Consider the following 22,537-nt stretch of genomic DNA (forward strand, 5'->3'; position numbering starts at 1 on the left):
ATTTGGAGTTTCAGCGTGAGAGCGCCCTCTGGCCTGTGGATGGTGATTTACTGCTGATCACAGAACCGTGCTTCACTGAAAGATACGCATGACAATTGCAGCTTCTGTCGAATTGCGATCTCGATTCCATTTCGATTTATCGTGCAGCCCTACACGCAAACAACATTAAAACCACATGACCTCATCATCACATTGCATCTGCTAGCATCTCAGAAATAAAAGCCATTTTGCATTTTTAATCCAATTTTGTGTAAAAATGTCTTAGAATTTGGCCATCCAATCAAATAATGAGTCAAGAAAGAGATATATTATTATTATTTCTGGATTGTATATCACATTGGAAGATCAAGTCAACCGCACTTCATTGTGGGATGTCATATTCCACACCGTAAACTCTGGTTTATTAGACAAACGTAGCAGGTTATGCAGGTATTTTATGTGAATATACCTGCATACCTGTACTGTATATTGCATAAACAGCAAGAGCGATAAGGTAGTAAGCTATTACGAACACAGCCAATGTCACGGCATGATACCGGCCACATTAGCACCCACTGACTGCAACCATGTTAAGAGATGATGGAGGAAAATTAACTGAGGTTAAGAGTCTCATGCCAAACCATTTTAGCAGATAAAGAGACACAGATAGCCCCTCTTTTAAATAAGTGCTGCCTGGCCCATTTGTCATATCCAGGCTGGACCAGGACATCGATGGCATAAACATTGTTTAAAAGGAATTTGCTTCCTGTTTGAGGGGCTTCCATTAATCACAGACATATTCCAACGCGCTTCCTCCGCAAGACTCCGTATCATCAATAATCTCGCCAACAGAGTATGCATCCAAGTTTGGAACACAGCTCTCAGTTTTGGAAATGACTGATGATAGAACAAAGGTGAAAAATTAATAAGCACAATCGAACAGGAGGAGACCAAAGGGAAAGATTGTGCTGCTTGCTGACACATCAAAACTTTCTTAGTATGCAAATAACTGAAACACAAGATTCTGCACTCATGTGAACTCAACGTTTCCAATAGATTGTGCTTTCATTTTAAATTCTCTGGTTCTACAACAATAGCTTTCAGATGATGCTTCTGTTAAGTTATTTCAGGCCTAATTTAATAGCGATGTCAACATGTACCTATAAATTATAATATAAAATGGCCGTAAAAAGTATTTTGGACACAACATATAAGTCACACTTAAAATGTATGAATGTCATTGCATCAAAATAAGTGATATCTACAAATAAAATTCGGCTAAAGCTTTGTATATATATATATATATATGTAACTTGAAAAACTTTGCTTTAAAATGTAACTTGGTTTTGTTATTTGTTATCTAATGCAATACATTTTTATGGGTGAGATTAGTGTTCAAATAATAATACTAATACTAGAATATAATCCAGATTATAATTAGAAATTGTAGTATTTAGAATTAAAGGTCACCCAGAAAAGAAACTTCTGTCATCCTCTCTCTCTCTCTCTCTCTCTCTCTCTCTCGATATATATACATAATGTAAAATGAGTGACAAAAACGTTAAAAATAATAATAATAACAATAATTTTCCATAATTTCCTTTTTTGTCACACAGGTTATTTTCAGAGAGTTTAAAGTTCTTTTGAAAGAGAGTGAAAGCATAATTAAATAATCAAATAATTAACAACAATGTCATTGTCCAGGCATAACAACAATCACAAAAAAGTTAAGTCGAAACTGATCGTTCATTCGAGACACCATCCTATCATTTCACGGCAGACGACAGATGCAATTTTGCCAGGAGAAAAGGGAAAGTGTCAGCATGTATTAATTTCAAAGTCTGGCTGACAGATGAGTCAACATTTCCTTCCTCCACCCACCTTCCAAAGCAAAGGGCAAAAGAAAGTGGTCTCTTTGCCAAAAGTTTATCGTAAAGAAAGAAAGGCTGCAAGCTTCTCTCTTCACAGAGCAATCTCCCCGGGCAACCGCACTAATGAGTCTACACTCATAATTAACAAGAGAGTTTTATTAAGGTCCTGTAGCAGGACTAATAAGTTCTCCTGCAGGACCAAATGGGGTTTAAAAAAAGACTGTCAGAGGGTACCAGCCCTTTACAAAATCCAGGTTTCATGAGACACTGAACATTGGTGTTAAGATGCTGTTAAAGTGGAATAGTGAGGTGCAAACTACTTCCCCAAATGCATGTTACTGATCTCCTGCCACCTCAGATGTGCTGCCAACTCTGCAGCCGTGGCAGTGACCTAGTTGTGAGCGCTCCAGTCTTAACGAGGAGAGGGAGATGGCAGGTACTTGTGCTTTATACCAGAAACAAATTATATTCCATGAAAGTTAACAACATGCAACTATTTAAAAACGTCACTTTAATTTAGCTGGGATCCTCTGCAGTGAATGGGTGCCGTCAGAAAGAGAGTCCAAGCAGCTGATAAAAACATTGCAATAATCCACAAGTAATCCAAAGTTAAAACTGCATGCTTGTAATAAATAAATCCATCATTAGGATGTTTTAGCTTTAAACTGTCACTTCTGGACAAATACAAGTCCATAATCCATAATAACAATTCCTCCAGTGAAAAGGTCACATCAGAATCCACCAACATATTTGTTTAGAACTGTTTAGAACTGTTTCCGCTTGTAAATGGTGCTTGATCTGTGCATATTTCTCTCCTGAATCAGATGAGATGACTTGTTCACTAGAGAAAGCAGTATTATGGAAGCAATGGTTTTAAGTTAAAAACATCTTAATGACAGATTTGTTTCCTACAAGCATGCAGCTTTTCACTTTACAAGACATTAGCTGATCAGCTGGAGTCATGTGGATTACTTATGGATTATTATGATGTTTTTATCAGCTGTTTAAACTCTCATTCTGACGGCACCATTCACTGCAAAAGATCCATTGGTGAGCAAGTGATGTAATTCTACATTTCTCCAAATCTGTTCCAGTGAAGAAACAAAGTCATCTACATCTTGGATAGCCTGATGGTGAGTACATTTTTGTTCTTTTAACATCCATGGAAACTTTTCATTGCATTAAAGATGATTTTCAATGGAAAAAGGTTATTTAATTTTTTTAAATGTTCACATTAAAAAAATAGTTCTTTCAAAAGCTGCTCAATAAAGGGTTTTCTGGGGAACAAAAAAGAGCAGGTTCTTCTAAGAAATTGCTGTGAAAATCACCTTTGGACCTTTTTTTTTAAAGAGTGTATGCAATGTTTTGGACCTTTTTTTTTAAAGAGCTTTTGGACCTCATTGTTTAACATTCAGATCAAAAGCATGCAGACTCATGCAATGTTACACAGTGGTAACATTCTGTGGAAGTTATGCTATAAAAGTGGCATATTCACTCCAATACGTCACCATGTTCCCCGTGTTCTAGTTTCTCAGGAGCACTGAGGTGGGATAATGACTAAGGGGAGGCCTGGATTCAGCCAACCTCATTAATGATCCAGGGTTTCTGCCGAGTCAGATCGCTAACACCTTGGGATCCACAAAAGAAACCTTTATCCACCCTTCAAAGACGCCCTGAGGATAGATTTACTTAGCATCTCTGCAATTCCATTGTCACTGGAAGAAATAAGCCTTCTATTGATCAAAGGTCGAACATGTGATTTTTGCATCACTAGTGGTGAAAACTGGAATTGCAAAAATAAAGAGTTTCCAAACACCCCTACCACCCACTTTTCAGTAGCCTTGGTTCCGGACAAGAAATTTTACATTCAGTTTTTACATTTAAGCCATGGACTCAACAAACCAGCTTTGAGATGAATCACACTGCAAGATTTGACAAGTCATAAACAACACAAAAATAAATAATGTTGTTTTACGACTGGATAAATTAATAATTCCATGAAGTAATGATAAGTGAGAACATAATTTAAGTTTGCTGCAAAATATTCAGATATTTACAAATTCAACAGTTCCAAAAATTTGGAAGAAACTGATGCTTCTATTCAACAAGAATGCTTTAAATTTATCAAAAGTGACAGTAAAAAAAAAAGAAAAAGATTTCTATTTCAAATATTCATCAAATACACCTGAAAAAAAAAAACATATAGTTTCCACAAAAATATTAAGATTTATGATTTCTGAAGGATATTGTAACACTAAAGACAACAGTAATGGCTGCTATAAATTCAGCTTTGTCATCACCGTAATAAACAACATATTAAAATATATTAAAAACACATTTATATAAATATCGGGCTACTCGAACAGAAAAAGCTATTTTCCCTATAGAGTTAGACCAATCGCTTACATACAGCTGTCGTACATGAAAAAATGACCTGCAAAAATACATTTAATGATGCCTGTCGTGATTTAATTGAGCTTACTTTCTATACAGTAACATGATCGAATCCACTATTTTCTAGTAAGCACTGAGCAGATATTGCATTTCATTTCATTTGTAGAGGGTAAGTAAACACAGGTTATAGACAGATCTAATCTTATGAGCTCAGGATATCATGGTATATCTGTAATTAAGTTTTGAAATTACCCTTCAGAACTTTCATTCGGTATTCTTGTAATTCCGCTCAATGGCCTCATATTTGCTTTGAGATTTATCCTGCGGTTTTCAAGGAGAGAGTGTGCAAACCAGTTTATAGCTCCCATCAAGCTAACCACGACAAGAGTTTGTGTCCCTTGGGCTGAGACATCCATCCATATCATGAAGTTATCTCTGACTCTGTGATAAATAATAAAAAGCTCCCATGATATTACCAGGCTGTATAGTCTAAACTCCACAAGGCTGAGGAATACAACCCCCGTTTCTCAACCCAATCAATCCCTATTGATGGGGCTGTGTTTTTATTGTCTGGCTGAAGGAATCTAATGAAAGCATGGCCCTAGTTTACTGGCTGAATTCATAAACCGCATGAATGTAGGGGCTGCAGATCCCATCTGTCTCTCATTCTGTCTCCTGCTCTCCAGAGCCAGGTCTGAAATGATGCTATCACATATCAGACACACAGGACACCTACAGCACTTTTGCACTTTGCGGGTTCGAGTCTTGTACCGGCAGGGCAGGGATTGTAGGTTGGGGAATGTACAGCGCTCTCTCCCACCTTCAATATCATGACTGAGGTGCCCTTGAGCAAGGCACCGAACCCCCAACTGCTCCCCGGGCGCCGCAGCAAAAATGGTGTGTGTGTGTTCACTGCTGTGTGTGTGCACTTTGGATGAGATAAATGCAGAGCACTAATTCCGAGTATGGGTCACTTTCATATATATTATATTATATTATATTACCGGTATATTATATTATTATGATATTTTAAAATTATTACTTTTTATAAGTAAAAAGTTTTTCAATAAAAAGCAACACAGCCGAATCTCAATAAAGCACATTCATATACACAGACAGACAACTGTACGTAATATATATTTTATAATATTTCTGGATATAAAATGATTATGTAATACTTAGGACTGTTAAATCGATTAATCACGATTAATCCCATCCAAAATTAAAGTCTGTGTTTACATAATATACGTGTGTGTACTGTGTATATTTATATGTATATATTTAAGCATTATATGTATATATGTATATTTATCTTAAACAGACATCATCAGGTTGACTGAATTCTCTGCTATAAATTCCTTGTGGTGTGCCACATTGAATAAAGTCCTCCACTGTTTGACACCACTGATCTCCAATGCATTTTGTCATCTCATCTTCAAATGCAGAGTGAAAATGAGGTGTGTGCCTAGGGGAGATGTTGGCATATGGCTGCATAGTGTGAGCTTGATCCCCAGTTAGTTCACGGGCAAGTCACTTCCCTCAAGTTTCAATTAAAAAAAAGAGAAAGAAATAAAGACGGAGCCATTCATCACAAGGGGAAAGCTCATAAAGAGCTTCAGTATGCCAACAACATATTGGCGGTAGAGACAAATAGTATCTTGTAAACACTAGGAGATTTGTTGAATGTTTGAGAAACCTTAGTATTTCAGCCTCAAATTACTGTCAAGGATAAATAATCTCTCCGTCTGCTGTAATCAGTGAGTGTTACACTCATAAAAGGTCATAAAGTGGGAGCTTGTGGGACATTGTGAGTAATGGTGCTTATGATTCTCTTTCAGTCTTTCGTCTTGACAATCCAGACGGTGCTGATGAAGGCTTTTATAATAATGACACAGGTGAAGGAGAGGCAGGCGATATGGTACTTATGAAGTTGAGCCGAACTATTTTAAAACTGCTATCAGTAAAAAGTTCAGCAAAATGTAAAATGTGGTTTTCAAGTAGGTGTCAAGGCCTGTTCACCTGAAATCAGATGCCACACAGAAGCATAACATATATCAAAGTTGGGTTATATTGAAAATGTGGAGAATTGAATGGTGCACAACCACAAAAATATCAAGCAGCTAAAACTGTTTTTAACATGGATACTAATAAGAACCATTACTAGAAATTGAGCAGAAAATCATCATATTAGAATGATTTCTGAAGGATCATGTGACACTGAAGACTGGAGTAATGGCTGCTAAAAATCTTAGCTTTTACTTTGGCCAAAATAGTTTTGGAGGGTTGAAATCAATGACCGAAACAGTTGTGTTAAATTAGCATTTCTCTGACTGACTGTGTCAGTGTCTATTTTGTGCACACAATGTGGATGAGTTACATCAGGTAAACATGTCAGCTGTGTGGACACTAGTGCTGGATTAACCATATTGATTTCTAGTTTTTAATCAACACTGGTATGTATTTTTAAATCTCAAGACTAATCTTCTAGTCTACTGATTCTATGCTATTTTCTGTTGATGTGTGAACTTCACTAAACATTATTTGTAGTGCACCTGAAATCCAATAATCGCAATAAGCTTTGTGCTTTCTTACTTTTAATATGAAACAAAGTCTCGGCCTGCAAATTCCTGTCAACCTGTCAATTTTTAAACAACAATTGTGGTTTTGATGGTAGCGTTTCAGTTCAAACGGCATGTGAACCAATGTTCTCTTCCTATTTACTACTAGTTATAGCACTAAATAAACATGAATTAACATCAGAAAGTATGTTGAAAGAAACCATTCTGGTTTAAATGTTTATGTTTCAACAACAAATTGGAGTAGAAACATAATTCAGTTATCAAAATATTGACATAAAAACTGCCTTATGTGCAACAATACTAAAACCAGAAGAACTGTGGCAACGTCTCCAATATGTTTCAAGAGACCTACCTGCAAAGCTACAGTGCTGTTAAAAGTTTTAGGCACTTGTGTAAAAATGCTGTAAAATGAGGATGCTGTCAAAAATAATGTCATAAATAGATTTTCTTTATCAATTAACTTCTATTAACTAAATTAATCAACATTTCAACATATCAACATTTGGTGTGACCATCCTTTGCGTTTAGCAGCTTTAGCAGCTTTTGCCGTAAGTGCACTTGCACATAGTTTATAAGGTAGCTTTCAGGGAGGTCTCTTGAAGCATCCTGGAGACGTTGCCACAGTTCTTCTGGATTTAGTCTGTCTCAGTTTGTTCTGTTTCTTCATGTCATTCCAGACAGACTGGATTATGATGAGATCAGATCTTTGTGTGAAGCACTGGCTAATTATATACAAGTATAAATATATAAACATATAAATATTTTTTTAAATATATACATATATGTGTGTGTATTTAAATATATATATAAAACATGGCTTTTTCTATGTGTTAAAAAAAAAACTCGAGCCTGGCACTCTATTAACGCCCATGGAAAGCAGACGGCAAACCAAATTTAAAATAGCTGTTCCATTATAACCAGGCACATATCCAGACCAGTGAGGTGAGTGAGCCGAGTCAGGTACCTGGACCGCAGTAGTTGGGCAATGCTGTACAGTCCCAGCAAATTATGCCAGATCACAAAGTGTGCAGCATTATCCAACAACCTCATAATCAGAACCAGCCTGAAAAATGGTGCATTTGCATGGTTAACTCATTTGCATAAATCCTTTAAAGGGGTCCTATTATGCTCTATTACAATGTCTTGATTTTGTTTTAGAACATGCTCTCATGCTTGGTGGTTCGAAAAACGCATTATTTTTCACATAATTTACATTATTAAAATACCTTTCTCCCCAGGCTGGCGTAAACGGCTCGATTAGTTCCGGCTTTGATGAAGGTCCACCTTCCAAAAAAACAAAATGTGTTGTGATTGGTTAGCTGTCCCAGTGCGTTGTGATTGGCGAACAGCTTAGACGGTGTTTCAGTACTGCCACGCCCCTTGCTCCGTCCTTCAACAAAAGCTTTTTGGCGAATCTGGCACTGTACTCCCTCATGTTGTGGAAGCTGTCCTAAGTAAAATGCGCAGCACACAATAGCAAATTGTGGTCATAATGCTCAGGAACAGAGTTAAAAAATAAATTGCAACCACTGTTTCCTGACATCATCTGCTTTCGGAAGCCCAAACAAAGACGTTTGGGCACGGAGGTGAAAAAAACAGCGTTTCAGGTGGTCGCACAACAGACGAGAAGCGCAGCGTCGCGTTGCGCCACGTCTTTAAAATTCAAATACATTATTTTCTATGAGTGTAGGCACACCAGCGGCGCCGTTCGGCATCTGTCCGTGGTGCCCAGCTACGTGTTATACTTGTAAGAATTGTTCTAGACATGCCGAAAATGTTATGCTACAGCACAGCAGCTCTTCTTCTTCTTCGTTTTCTCTGATGCACTAACTCTGCAGCAGCACTTCTTCTTCGTCGTCTCATCTGATGCGCTCACTCAACCAAGCGTTCTAACCACAACCTCGCCCCTCCCCACCCCCCAACCATTCAAATTTCTGTAGGCGGGAATTATTTTTAATGATATTCTAATGAGCCGCTTTGTGATATCACAAAGCCCGGAAACCAATGCTGTAGTCCAGACGAGCCATTCGTTGTAGTTCTTGACAAGGGATTTTTTAAAAACGAAATCCCTCCCTTTGGAGTGGACTTTGAGATTTGTAACTTTCTAGATCTTTTTTATGCCCAAACATACACACTACACACTGACTAAAATTAAAAAAGTGAAAAAGCATAATAGGACCCCTTTAAATCAGGCGCTAAAACAATGCAAACAGCACATGCAACTTAAACAGAGCTATCAACTGCACCATTCATTCATTGTGAATCCACCCAGCATTGTTGTATTTTAAAATCTTGTTTTCTAAGTTCTTCATGCCAGAAATTCAGACTTGGTACGCACTGGAATTTGTCTTTGTGGATAATGCAACAACTACAAGGGACAAGTTCATTTCAGCCTGATTCATTGGGTCTCCTCTTGGAGCACCAGTGAAATTTCCCAAACTAACCTGAATAAGCCGGCCCTGTTCGGTCTGCAGAGTGCTGAGCTCCTGTCCAATGTTGCTCTGGCCTTGTCTCAGAGCGTTGTACTCCATCTTCAGCTGACTGGCATGGGCGGACAGCTTGGCCACCTCCTCGGCCAGTTTAACAAGCAGAGCCCGATCTTGCCCTTTCACTGACTTTAGATCAGTGTCATGGTCGGTGAGTGAGTGCAGCAGTGAGGTCTGCACACCCTCCAGACGCAGGAAGTTATTGTTGTAGTCGGGGCAGTTGGGGTCAATGAAGATGTTGATGCGGGAGCCGTCGCCTCTCTCGATGGTTACCAGGGCATTACCTTCATCCTGGTTAGTGCTGATGAGAGGGGGGCCGTCCGGGCCGCTGGGCGCTTGGTAATGGTTCATCAGAAGGATGATCCCGGTTACTGTGACAGCCAGTAACACAGCAACAAAGAGCAGGATGGTGCATAGGAGATAGCTACAGCTCATCCTCTGTAGAAAAACAGAGAGACCAGACGCATTAGCATACAGAAATAAAAGACAAGTCTGAAAAGAAGCATTAAAATGACCAGCACGTCAAAGACAGTCGGAAATGTGTGTTGTTGCTTTTTTTTTATTTTAATCTTAAATACAACTCCGTAAAGCTGATGCATAAGTAATACACGCTGATTAAACTTGCAGGAGGACATATCAAATCTGACATATACCGATAACACATATTCAAAAGTAGGTTCCCCACAACTGCAGCATACAAATTTCTAAAAATCCCTGTTGAGCATTAAACATGCATGGAGATGCTTCTTGAAAGTTTAATCTGCTATTATGTAATACCTGAAGACTACCGAATGCATAAATTCAGGCTTTTCACAAAGGTGTTTATAAAAGATGGAAAATAAATTGTATTTGCTCAGTTGCCTAAGACCTAATCATCATCCCCTGCTCCAGATAATTGAAGTCAGGATGATAGTATTCATAGCACATGAATGCAACCTCAACAAGTAGGAAACTCTGGATTTTCTCTGAGCCCAGACTTTCTGAATTGGGAATGTTTTGATAAAGAATTGTGGCAAATGCAAACTGATATTGGAGGTAATTACATTTTCATTTTGAGTGCGCTGTTTGGTTTGCAGTGAATGTATTCTGAATAGCAGCAAAGCTAAAATACTACTCATTTAGCTTGTTTAAGAAGCAATTAAAGGGGTCATATGATGCGATTTCAAAAGAGGACGATATCCGCTTCGTCATGCCTAGAGCTGATCCGTGCTGGTCGTTGAGGAAATACAACAGTATGGTGAGGGGCGTAACATTTCCGTCTCATGCTTGAGGTATTCGGCCAATCACAATGCACTGGCACACCTCGCTTTTTCAGACCGATGAGCTTTGTAAAAATCTACGTGTTTCAAAAAGGCGGGGCATAGAGGAGAAACAATAATGTACAGTATGTGGAAAATAATGTGTTTTTTTAACTTTAAACCGCATAAACACATTTCATTACACCAAATACACAAAATAATGTTCTTTTTAGCAGCATCATATGACCCCTTTAAACTACATTCTATGTGCGTTTTATCATTCTAGTTCTCCCACAGATAAAGCATCAATTACACATAATGTGCATCATTTGCTCCTCATTATGTACTAGAGATAACATATATAGTGAATATATGAAATTGCTCACATCAACATTATGACCTCTGGGACTTTAAATTAGTATATAATTCCGTTCATGAATTTACGTACATACCCTTTGGAGAATATACAAGATGTTAATCATTTTAACAAAATAAGAGTGGTGATTAAAGAAAATGCATGTTATTTTTTATTTACTACTGTCTTGAATAAGCTGTCTCACACAGATGTTTACATAGAGTCCACCAAGACAAAATAATAACTGAATTTACATAAATAAACCAGTTCAAAAGTTCACACACCCTTGGATCAAAAGTTCACACACCCTTGGATCTTAATACTGTGTTGGCGAATCAACAAATGTTTTGTTTTGCAAGGTGTTCCTGAGTCCCTTGTTTGTACTGAGCAGTTAAACTGCCCACTGTTCTTCAGGAAAAATGCATTTCTGCGTAACTGAACCCTTAGTAGTGACTATGATTTTGAGATCCATCTACTCACAATGAAGACAACTGAGGGAGGACTCAACTGTTACAAAAGGTGAAAACATCACTGACGCTCAAGAAGGAAACACAATGCATTAAGAGCTGGGGGTGCAAACTTTTGAACAGATTGATGAGGTGTAATTATTTCTTGTTTTGTTAAAAGATTATATTTCTTAATTTAGTACTGCCCTTCGGAAATTACATAGATGTTTACATGTTTCCCAGAAATCAAAATAAGTACAATTTACACAGATCATCCAATAAAAAAATGTCAATGCATATTTTCAGAATACGGAAAACACTGTAAATTAGTGCTAGCATTTGAGAAAAAAATTATTACGTACAAGATATGCTGATCAATCAAATTCAATTAACCACACAAAAAAATCCATATTAGTACAATTTGTAAGTAAGTAAATTGTAAGTAAATTTCACAGATAATTACAAAGAAGTGTGAAGACTGAAATAGTATTTTCTTGTAAAACTTATGTTTATGTACAAAAACTTATATACAATTATATATATATATAGTTATATATATATTAGGGCTGGGCAAGTTAATGCGTTATTATTTTAATTTTATTAATTATTTTATTGCGCATTGTGACGAGTGGGGGCGGGGCCGAGAGCCGTGGGAACGGAGCGAGGCCGGTGGAGTAATTGATAATGAGCAACACCTGCACCACTCACCGGCCTCGAGATCACGGAGGAGCTCCGGAAGGATAAAAGGAGGCGCTACGACAGTGAAAGACGAGAGAGGACCAGGCCTGGATTTTATTTTGTGTTTTGTGTTACTTTCATTTTGTGTTTGTTTATTTTATTAAAGTTTTTAAATGTTCGCCGGTTCCCGTCTCCTTCTTCCCGTGACTACGAACTTTGTTACATTGGTGCCGAAACCCGGGAGGAAGGAGGGACACGCTGTCAGAGAGCCCTCGCTGCTGAGGGGGATCGCGGTGCTGAGGAGATCGGGCAGCAGGAACAAGCGGAGAGACCGCCGGTGGCTGCCCGAGGCGGTGGTGCTGGAACGATGGAAGACGAGGTGGGACGGTGAGCTCGCTGCCACTCTCCTGGGTCGAGGAGGGGTGGCTGCCGTCCGAGAGGGAGAGGAGCAGTCAGCCCCGTTCGCCAGGAGGCCGGAGATTGGGGAGGAGCAGGGAACGGGGGAGGAGCTGCCGGAAAGCTGACATTCACAGACCACTGTTCACTGTTATTTTTAACAGAAAAGAATGCAACGAGCTCGTAATCACGACTTCATAAGTGGGGAAATAGGAAGTTTCCGATAGCACGTGAAGACAGCAGAGAACCGCTCTCGCTAAGCACAGTGGAGTGCCATTTTGTTAACTTTGTGGTTTATTATTTTAAATCGTTTGGTAACACACGGCCCTCTTCACAATATATTGCTTTACAGATCTATCACTCTTGCCGCTCAGAAATGTTCACGCAATCATGCTGCATGCATCATAAGTTCCATGCTCCGGCGCGGTTAGCGCTCACACTCACTGATCTATATGTAACTGAACTGCGTTCTGGCCCACCTCTTCCAACCGAGCCAGGGCCAGCTAAACGAACCGCACCCGAGCGCGGCACGGAGCGATCACTCTAACGAACCGGGCTTTGGGGGTCAAACGCGCTTGGGCACGGTTTAGACTGCCAAGTGTGAGTACACCCTTATTCTCCCTCATCCCGCACACACAAGTCTCTACCCGCCCGCACCCGCACTCTGTTGCGTTGGGTCCCGCGATCGTGCAGGTCTCTACTTGGAAGGTGCCTATGATAATGTTATGATTGAGGCTCTGGACTCTGAGCATAACTTGTTTTTCTAGAACTAACTATAAAATATTTTCTATAAAAACGTTAATGCCCTGGAAGTGGCAAATATTTATATAAAATAAAATGATATTTAATTTGATTATATTAATAAAAGTTATAAGTTGAGATTTACAATAAATATTTTAACTGCTACTATGTAAAAGGAATACTGCTGTAAAAAAAGCACCAAAAAAGCACCAAATGTTATTGCACTTTTGTTCATTTAGCAGTACGTTTAAATGAAAAAGTGCACAATACACTACTTTTGAATACATTATTGAATTTTGTGCATAAGAATTTGATTAATCGCAGACAATCATGTGATTAATCGCAATTAAAAAATTTAATCGTTGCCCAGTACTAATATATAAAGTATATACATACTTACAGTATATATGACTTTATAACTTAATAATACTTAATAATTTCCATTCTGTTTATTTCCATACTATTCGTTTTCCAATTCTGCAATCAAGTTGGGCAGAAGCCACGATTAATTGCGTTCATTTCTGTATCACACAATTGACAGCCCTACTTTAAATGCAGAGTTTTCAAACATAAGGTTGATATGCATGTAAGATTCTGTTCTTCTTATTGCGCATCAATGTAGCATAAAGCCAGAACCAGTGTACATTAGAAAGAGGAGTGGCAGTAGATAATTTGTGAACACTTTACACTGATTTCTGTGATTGCCCAGGGCCCGAGTGGTGGGCTGGAATATAAACGACAAGATGAGCAGTGTTTCCTTTGAGGATCTAGGAAGGCAAATCCCCACAGGGCAAAAGACTAGAAACTACAGACATAAGCCTTACAGCTCAATATTACGGTTTGGTTAAGTGCCCAGAGTTGACAACTCTCTCATCTATGCGAGTGTGTGCCAGCGTGTGGACGTGTGTGTGTGTGTGTGTGCATTCGGCAACAAACGCAGATATAACAACAAATGAAGTGAAGAACATTTGATGGGAAACTAGGGAATGCCACGCAGGCACTGGAGAGGGCTTGCTTATCATTTTGCCATGTCTTTTTATTCAGGGGGAGCCTGCATCGCTCGCCCCACTGTTATTCAAGTGCCTCTTCAATATTCCACTTGGCACCGGGTGTTTGTCCCTCGTGTGAGCTTTGAGTACATTTTGTGTATTTATTTGTCGCACTTTTACATATATGCCAGAGTGACTCGATGCCCATGTGCCGTAGTGTCATTTATGATTTAAATTAAATCACTGACACTCAGGCTGAAGCAGCACACAGCTGCAATAAGATATTTACAGGGATCAGCAGTAATGAATATTCCAGGTCAGGTGAATTGTTCAGATTTCTATTTGCAACATAATCCCTGGCCCCAGCACAGAAAAGATTATAAATGTAAACATTTTAGAAATTATATTAGAAATTACATAAGAAATTACATAAGAAATTAATATACATATATTAGTGCTGTCAAAATTAGCGCGTTAACGCAGGGGATACATTTTTTCAGTTTAACGCGTTAAAAATATTTAACGCCGTTAACACAAGGGCGGGGCTAGTGTTGGCCACCCCACTCACAATTGCTGCCTCTTTTTCCTTGCAAATTTAGTCTCAGAACGTCTTTACGAGCACATTAAACAGGAGACGTTTCAGACACGCACTCCACTTCACCTCAGCACCAGCGCGGAAACGGTACTGTAGGCTACTTGGCACGCGCTCTTCAATTGCACGCACAAAGGCGCCGGCGCACGCTGTAGTCTTTATCATTTCACATCAAATCGCGAAAGAAACGATGTGCATGCAATGTCGTGGTCAGTTAAGTCATGAAGGCGATTAAAGCTGCCTTAAAACTGTTCATGTATGTATTAGGCTATATGATATATTATATGAGTCACATTTAAGAACTCTGAAATGGATTTCAAAACTGTCCTGGAGCAGCCCAACACGGTCTCCCTCATCTAACACACCCGATTCAACTCGTCAGCTCATTAATAGAGACTTTAAGACCTGAAGTGGGTCAGAAAAGGTAAAGAGAATTGAGAGAAAATACGATGCGTGTCAGATCCGCGTCACGTTCAGCAGCTGCAGCTCTTAAAGAAACAGCACCCAAAATAACCTATTAACCAGCTGCTGTGATGTCTGTTCATCAAAGAACAAAAGAAAAAAAGAGGAAATCAATAACTTTTATAGCTTTAAGGATTCATCTATATTTCATTTAGAATTTAGTGTTTGATAACTTTATTCAATTTCTGTATATTTCCTACTTGCTGAAGGGCACAGGTAGCTAAATATGACATTGGTCACAATGGGTTTAAGTGAAGATTGTTTTAAAGTTTACTTAAATTAGAAGTTATTTTATTAAAGTCTAATACATATTAAAATTGATAGCTCTCAATTATACTGTAATGTTGAATGGCTATAGCCAATGGTTAAATATTAGGGGAAAAAAAGAATTTTATAGAGGCATCAGTAGTATTGGTGTCAGTGATACTGGCCTTCAGTCATAAAAAAGATACCAAATATTAAAAATATACTGTCTTTGTTGTTTCTACATTCATTTGAAGATTAAATGGGAAATTATTGCAATATAAAAGTATGTTTTAAAAGTGTGGGATTAGGTGGGATTAATCGCGAAAAAACATGTGATTTCAGAAAAAACATGTGATTAATTAGTTAATTTTTTTAATCGACTGACAGCACTAATATATATATATATATATATATATATAAATTATATAATCTTTTTTGTGCTGAGGCCAGTAAATATGTTGGTAAACAGAAATCTGAACAATTGGCCTGACCAGGTAAGTAGAAATATTTAATTACATTTATAATTTTTACATTTAAAAATAAAAAATTACATTCATTGTTTTATATTCATTTGTAAATTATGAACTAAGTAATTAATAATACATCATTTAAAATTATAATTTTTTTATATTATTTATTATCACTTTTTAAATGTAACTTTATCATGTTCTTCATCAAATGTTAAACTTGCCTTTATAAAAAAAGAAAAAAATTCAATAAAAGAAAATGTGCAATAAAAATGTCTCGGGTTACGCATGTAACCATGGTTCCCCGAGAGGGATCGAGAGGCACATTGGGGAATGCAGCCTGCATGACCGGTGTCTGAAGCATGTGTGAAACAACACTAATCTATTTGCCCACCTAGCCCATGACGTCATAGGCGGGGTGCCCGGAAGTATAAAAGGGCACATGCTGAATACGTCATCCACTTTAGCTGTCTGAAGGAGATGTAAGCTGGCAGGCCGAAGGCCTGGGTAAGCAATGACAATGCTTACCCTCAGATAGCGTAAGCATTGTCATTGTAATAAAAAAATAAAAAAATAAAATACACGGAAAAATAATACTTATAGGTTCCTGATTTTTAACCAATTGAAAAAAAAATTGTATTATGTGAAGCTACTTAATAAATGTATCCTAGTTGACAGGTTTAAAATGTTGACAAGCTACATTTTTGCAACTATATGTCACAGAAAAACAAATATTTGAGGCATTATAATGCATGTGCATGTTCAAAGAAGTAAGATATATTGATGGCACAATTGGACACGAGACTTATATTATTATAGCCATTAATCAGAGTTCAACAACAGAGTATGACGCTAGCAACACCAAGGTCATGGGTCTGACAGGAAATGCATGCACTGGAAAAAAAAAACCTGAATGTACTTTAAGCTTCTTTGGAAAAAAGCTTCTGCCAAATATGTAAATGTAAATGAGGTGGTCCTACATTTCCATGTGAAGTTAAATCACCAAGTGCTGTATACTCGCATATACGCAAACACACACCCACAAACGCAATAAAAATCCATATACCCTCTGAGATGTTGATTTAGCAGTCACTGCTGTGAATAACGGCCCCTGCTCTCATGCAAAAGTTCCAGTAAAACACATCTAAATTTACAATGCCTGTGTTCTGTCCCTGAGTAATGGATACATTATTTTGCAGAGAATATTGTATTTCCATACTTGTGTGATAAAGTATCTCTTTACAAGACACCTATGAACAAAAGCACAAGTGCAGCCTGGTGAAGAGGGCCCTATTCCTGCACCGAGCGTAAGCATTGTCATATTTATTTTAAAGATAATTAATGTGCACAAAAGACTCCGGCCTACTTCATCATGCAGCAGCAGACGAGAGCGGTCTCAGATCAATTTGTTACAATAAAGCAACAATACCTGCTGTCTGCAGGAATTAGCCAGGCTTATATCTGACCCCTCTGCTGCAAGCGTATCGCATACAGCCGTGTGGCAACAAAGACGCGGGCGAGACCTGGCTTTTCCCTCCAGAGCATCCCTGCGAGAAATCCGCGCCGACACAATGAGACAGCTAACACGTCTACTCTATGTACGTGCGCACCATTAATCTTGCTCCTCTTTATTGTGATAGAGCCTCTCTACGGGTGTTTAGGAGAAAAACCGAGGCCTCGTAAACATTTGGTCACCGTTCCACGACCTGCATCTTAACTAGACGGCGGGCCCTGACCGTGGACATCTTCGGAGGCGTCTACGCACCTTTACTTCCCTCTCACAGTCTAGTGGGCAGCAGGTATTCAGATGTCCCCTGAGCAGACACAGGTTGAGATTAGAGGGCCACGCTTTGCTGAGCGCAGACAATATTTGATAAGGGCTTTTATCTGTAGAGCTGAGACGAGGCTCTTGAATGAGAAGAGGTGAAACAGAAGAGCCGGTGAACAAAAACACCGCCGCATTTTTTCCAACGCCCTTTTTAGACCTGTAAGACCCACAGCGGATCGACACAGATACCAGCTGCAGGAACTAAGAGGGAGGTCAAGCGCATTGACACGCTGGGAATGTCACATGACCGAGCCGGTGATTGCTTATTCGGGGAGATGTAGGTGAGGTGTCGGGTTCCTGGTTGACACTGGTTCCTGACAAAAGAAAATGCACAAGAAAGAACGCATCGCCTGGCTATAATAAAGCAAAATTAAAGTAAGATCACTAAATGACAACAATAAGATTAAATAGAAATGAATGGAGAGCAAATTGAGAGGAAAATGACCCTAGTAATTCAGATTTACTCTGATTCAGAGTTGTGCAAAATCCAGAAATGAAGAACTGGCTTTTTATTTCAATTAATGAGTGTAAATTTAAATTTAAAGGAATAGTTGACCCAAAAATGAACATTATGTCATTAATTACTCACCCTTAAGTCATTCCAAACGAGTAAGACCTTCGTTCATCTTCGAAACACAAATTAAGATATTTTGGATGAAATCCGAGAGCTTTCTGACTCTCCATAGACAGCAACGCAACTACCACGTTAAAGGCCCAGAAAGGAAGTAAGGACATCGTTAAAATAGTCCATGTGACATCAGTGGTTCAACTTTAATATTATGAAGCTATAAAAATGCTTTTCTTCCGTGTTTGTCTTCACTGCGCATTCACGAGATTACCATGATGCATGCATGTGGTGCTGCTGATGTAGGAGCCGGCATTCAGAAGTAGAACCTGGATGTACTGCAGCTTGTTTGCAAAGAGAGGAATGCATACACATGAGAGAAGAAATTGTTGAATAAAGTTGTTATTTTTGTTTTCTTTACACACAAAATTGTAATCTCATAGCCTTATAAAATTACAGTTGAACCACCGATGTCACATGGACTATTTTAACCATGTCCTTACTATGTTACTGAGCCTTGAACATGGTAGTTTCATTGCTGTCTATGCAGGGTCAGAAAGCTCTCGGATTTCATCAAAAATATCTTAATTTGTGTTCCGAAGATGAACAAAGGTCTTATGGGTTTGGAACAGCATGTAAATTAATGACAGAACATTCATTGTTGGGTGAACTATCCTTTTAATTGGCCACATGCTACAGAAAGTTAATTTGGAATTTGAATGGGAAAGACAGAAAGGATCAAATATAAAATATTGAGAAATATATAAACTGAAATTCAAAATGCAGTTTATAAACTCAAATTTCTAAATTCAAACTTGGTCTCATCTAAAGTTTCAGGACACATCGAGGAAGATCCTTCAAGAATCTGTCCTAAAAGAGAGGGTCATCTAGTGGAAATCACATCAGCTAACCACTTGGCCGCCTCAGGGTTCTTCTGTTTTTTTGTCTAAACAAATTAAAGAGAAACATCTGAGAAAAAGTTAAAATATAATTGATGAACTCCATTAAGTCTCCAGAGCAATGAAAAAGCATTTTTTCTTAGTAACTGTAACTGATTAGTTACATTTATTGTGTAATTAAATTACGTAACGCCGTTACATGTAACTAGTTACTCCCCAACACTGCCAGTTACAAACCATGAGACTGTGAACTGCCTCAGGTTCATATTGGTTTTTTTCAATGAATGCATGTATTCTAAAGGGTCCTCAATACAATGAACAGCCAGCAAGGTTCCAGGCAGTTTCAATAGTGATTCACTGTCTGTTCAGCTTAGCTTCATTGTAAGGCCAAAGCTTTTAAAGTTACTTTTTTAGGTGTCATATGTTCTAATAAGTACCACAATGTTGTTGCAAAGATTACCTTAAAACTAGCCAGGTATTAGTGAAAATTAAACAACACTAAGCTTTTGAAAACATTCATAGAAATATAAATCCAGGCTATGAATGTAGCATGTGAGAAGACGTAGCTTGTGAATAGCAGAGACATTTCAACGGCTTAGCATCACTGTTGATTCCTTGGGCCTTTGAAAAGCTGTAATTTCTGATTTCAATGTGGTCAATTGATTCTGAAGGGCATTTTACCTTAGTATTTGTAACAGTGGTCAGTCCACCTTCTACTCTGCTAAACTTAAAGGAACACAAGTATGTCAACATTTGCACAGCCAGTTTGTTAATATATGTTATGGAGAACCATCTTTGGGAGATAGACTAAGTTAATGTCCTCACTTAACAGATGGAAAAGGGCTTAAATATAAACATTTAATAATGTTTGTACATGCAAGGATAACAGGCAGACGGACAGTACTTCCGGTCAGCACCTGATAACAAACTTGATGATGTTTACCACAATAATTGCTTTAGCTCAGGGGTTACTTTATAGCGCAATACAAATCTACAGCTCTTGCTGAAATATTGGGGTGCCTCAAGGCTCTAAACTAGGCCCTACCTAATCTTCTTATAAGAGCTTAAGTTAGAAAGATGCTAAACCAGCTGAGCACATACATTGGGAGGGTGAAATAAACTGGCTGGCAGTCAGACATATGTAGTTGTTTACTTTTTCCCCCTGAGGTACAGATCTTCCTGATTTAAGAGTGCTGGGTATTCATTAACAACTGTACGGGTCTTGATGAGTGACCTTTTAATGTTCTCACTGCTTCAGCAGCAAACCAATCCCAGACAGACGAAAAAGCATCTGATAATGTGTATGTATCTTGACCTACTAACAACATACATTCAGAATATAAGCTTTTTATATTCATTAGGGTTGAGAACCGAGAAAGAGGTCTTATTCAGAACTGAAAAAAGCTGAATGATTTCTATGAGTTTTGGTTCTGGAAATGGCATGTATTCTTTTGACTCTTATTAACTGATTCTTTTTCGTGAATCAAAACCCCTTCAGAATCAGTCCATTTCTCTCAGACTCACTCACTGAGCTGCCATTTTTAGGCTACTTTCATCATTTATGATTCAAAATGAACCAAGAACTGATACAATGTTGATTTACTTATGGCTTTTCACATACATCAGTGGCTACTGACGGATTGTTCATATGACAATATGTAGTCAAAGATGCAAATTGTGAGTTTTGCAATTATTAGTTATTTTATGAAAGAAAATGAATGATGCTACCAAATTTATCTGTGTTTTTTAAGTGTAAAGGTCTGTGTACTAAAGGTGTGTTTATTAAATATATTATTTCTGATTTGTTCTATTTGTTCTATATACAGTGGGGAAAAAAAGTATTTAGTCAGCCACCAATTGTGCAAGTTCTCTCACTTAAAAAGATGAGAGAGGCCTGTAATTTTCATCATAGGTATACCTCAACTATGAGAGACAAAATGAGGAACAGCAAAATGCAAAATAAAAATTACTATAACTGTTTCTATCTCAGAAGTACTGAAAGATTCATTAAAAAGAATCACTAGTATCATTCAATATTAATACAATTTTCGTATTAAAGATAGTACAATATAGTTCAGAAAACATTTATTAAAGTTTTGGATGCTTAAAACTCAAATCGCTATTAAAACTCTATTTCCTTGTTTTCTGTTTGTGATTTTAGACAAAAGAACTCAAATGAATAAATGTAATGCATTATTTACTGTACATTTCAAATGTTGATAATTTTTTCTGTCCTAAAAAGGTTTTTGCCCCCTTTTTTTATGTTTTGCATATTTTTCACACTTGAATGATTCAGATCATCAAACAGATTTTAATATTACACAAAGATAACCCGAGTAAATACAAAATGCAGTTTTGAAATAGTTATTTAATTTATTAAGGGAAAAAAGCTGTCCAAACCTGCCTGGCACTACGTGAAAATGTAATTGCCCCCTAAATCGAATAACTGGTTGTGCCACCCTTTGCAGCAACAACTGCAATCAAGCGTTTGCGATAACTGGCAATGAGTCTCTCCTCGCTGTGGAGGAATTTTGGCCCACTCTTCTTTGCAGAACTGTTTTAATTCAGCGACATTGGAGTGTTTTCGAGCATGAATGGACCGTTTAAGGTCATGCCACAGCATCTCAATTGGATTTAAGTCCGGACTTTGACTTGGCCACTCCAAAACCTTAATTTAGTTTTTCTTGAGCCATTCAGAGGTGGACTTGCTGGTGTGTTTGGGATCATTGTCCTGCTGCATAACCCAAGTGCGCTTGAGGTCACAAACTGATGGCCGGACATTCTCCTTCAGGATTTTCTGATAGAATGCAGAAATCATGGTTCCATCAATTATGGCAAGTCATCCAGTTCCTGAAGCTGCAAAACAGCCCCAGACCATCACACTACCACCACCATGTTTGACTGTTGGTATGAGGCTCTTTTTATGAAATGCTGTGTTGGTTTTATGACAGATGTAACAGGACACACACCTTCCAAAAAGTTAAACTGTCCACATAATATTTGCCCAAAAGTCTTGTGGATAATCAAGATATGTTTTGGCAAATGTGAGAAATGTGTTGCCTTGGAACTCTCCCATGGATGCCATTTTTGCCCAGTCTCTTTCTTATTGTTGAATCATGAACACTGACCTTAATTGAGGCAAGTGAGGCCTGCAGTTCTTTAGATGTTGTTCTGGGTTCTTTTATGACCTCTTGGATGAGTCGTCGTTGTGCTCTTGGAGTAATTTTGGTTCGCTGGAGTCCCAAAGCCTTAGAAATGGACCCAAAGCCTTTTCAGACTGATAAATGTCAACTATTTTGTTTCTCATCTGTTTTTGAATTTCTTTA

At 38.1% G+C, this 22,537-nt stretch overlaps 1 protein-coding gene across 2 annotated transcripts in view; it reads right to left on the reverse strand.

Moving 5' to 3' along the window:
- The window catches only part of fibcd1a (fibrinogen C domain containing 1a), a 122,292-nt gene that overhangs the window by 79,873 nt on the left and 19,882 nt on the right, over positions 1-22,537 (reverse strand). For both annotated transcript variants that reach the window (XM_016290458.1, XM_016290459.1), the window contains one exon: positions 9,268-9,747. In XM_016290458.1, coding sequence (XP_016145944.1) covers positions 9,268-9,747 — 480 coding nt within the window. The remainder of the gene's footprint in view (positions 1-9,267; positions 9,748-22,537) is intronic.

Source organism: Sinocyclocheilus grahami, unplaced genomic scaffold (assembly GCF_001515645.1).
Source record: "Sinocyclocheilus grahami isolate Dianchi unplaced genomic scaffold, SAMN03320097.WGS_v1.1 scaffold259.1, whole genome shotgun sequence".
NCBI lineage: Eukaryota > Metazoa > Chordata > Actinopteri > Cypriniformes > Cyprinidae > Sinocyclocheilus > Sinocyclocheilus grahami.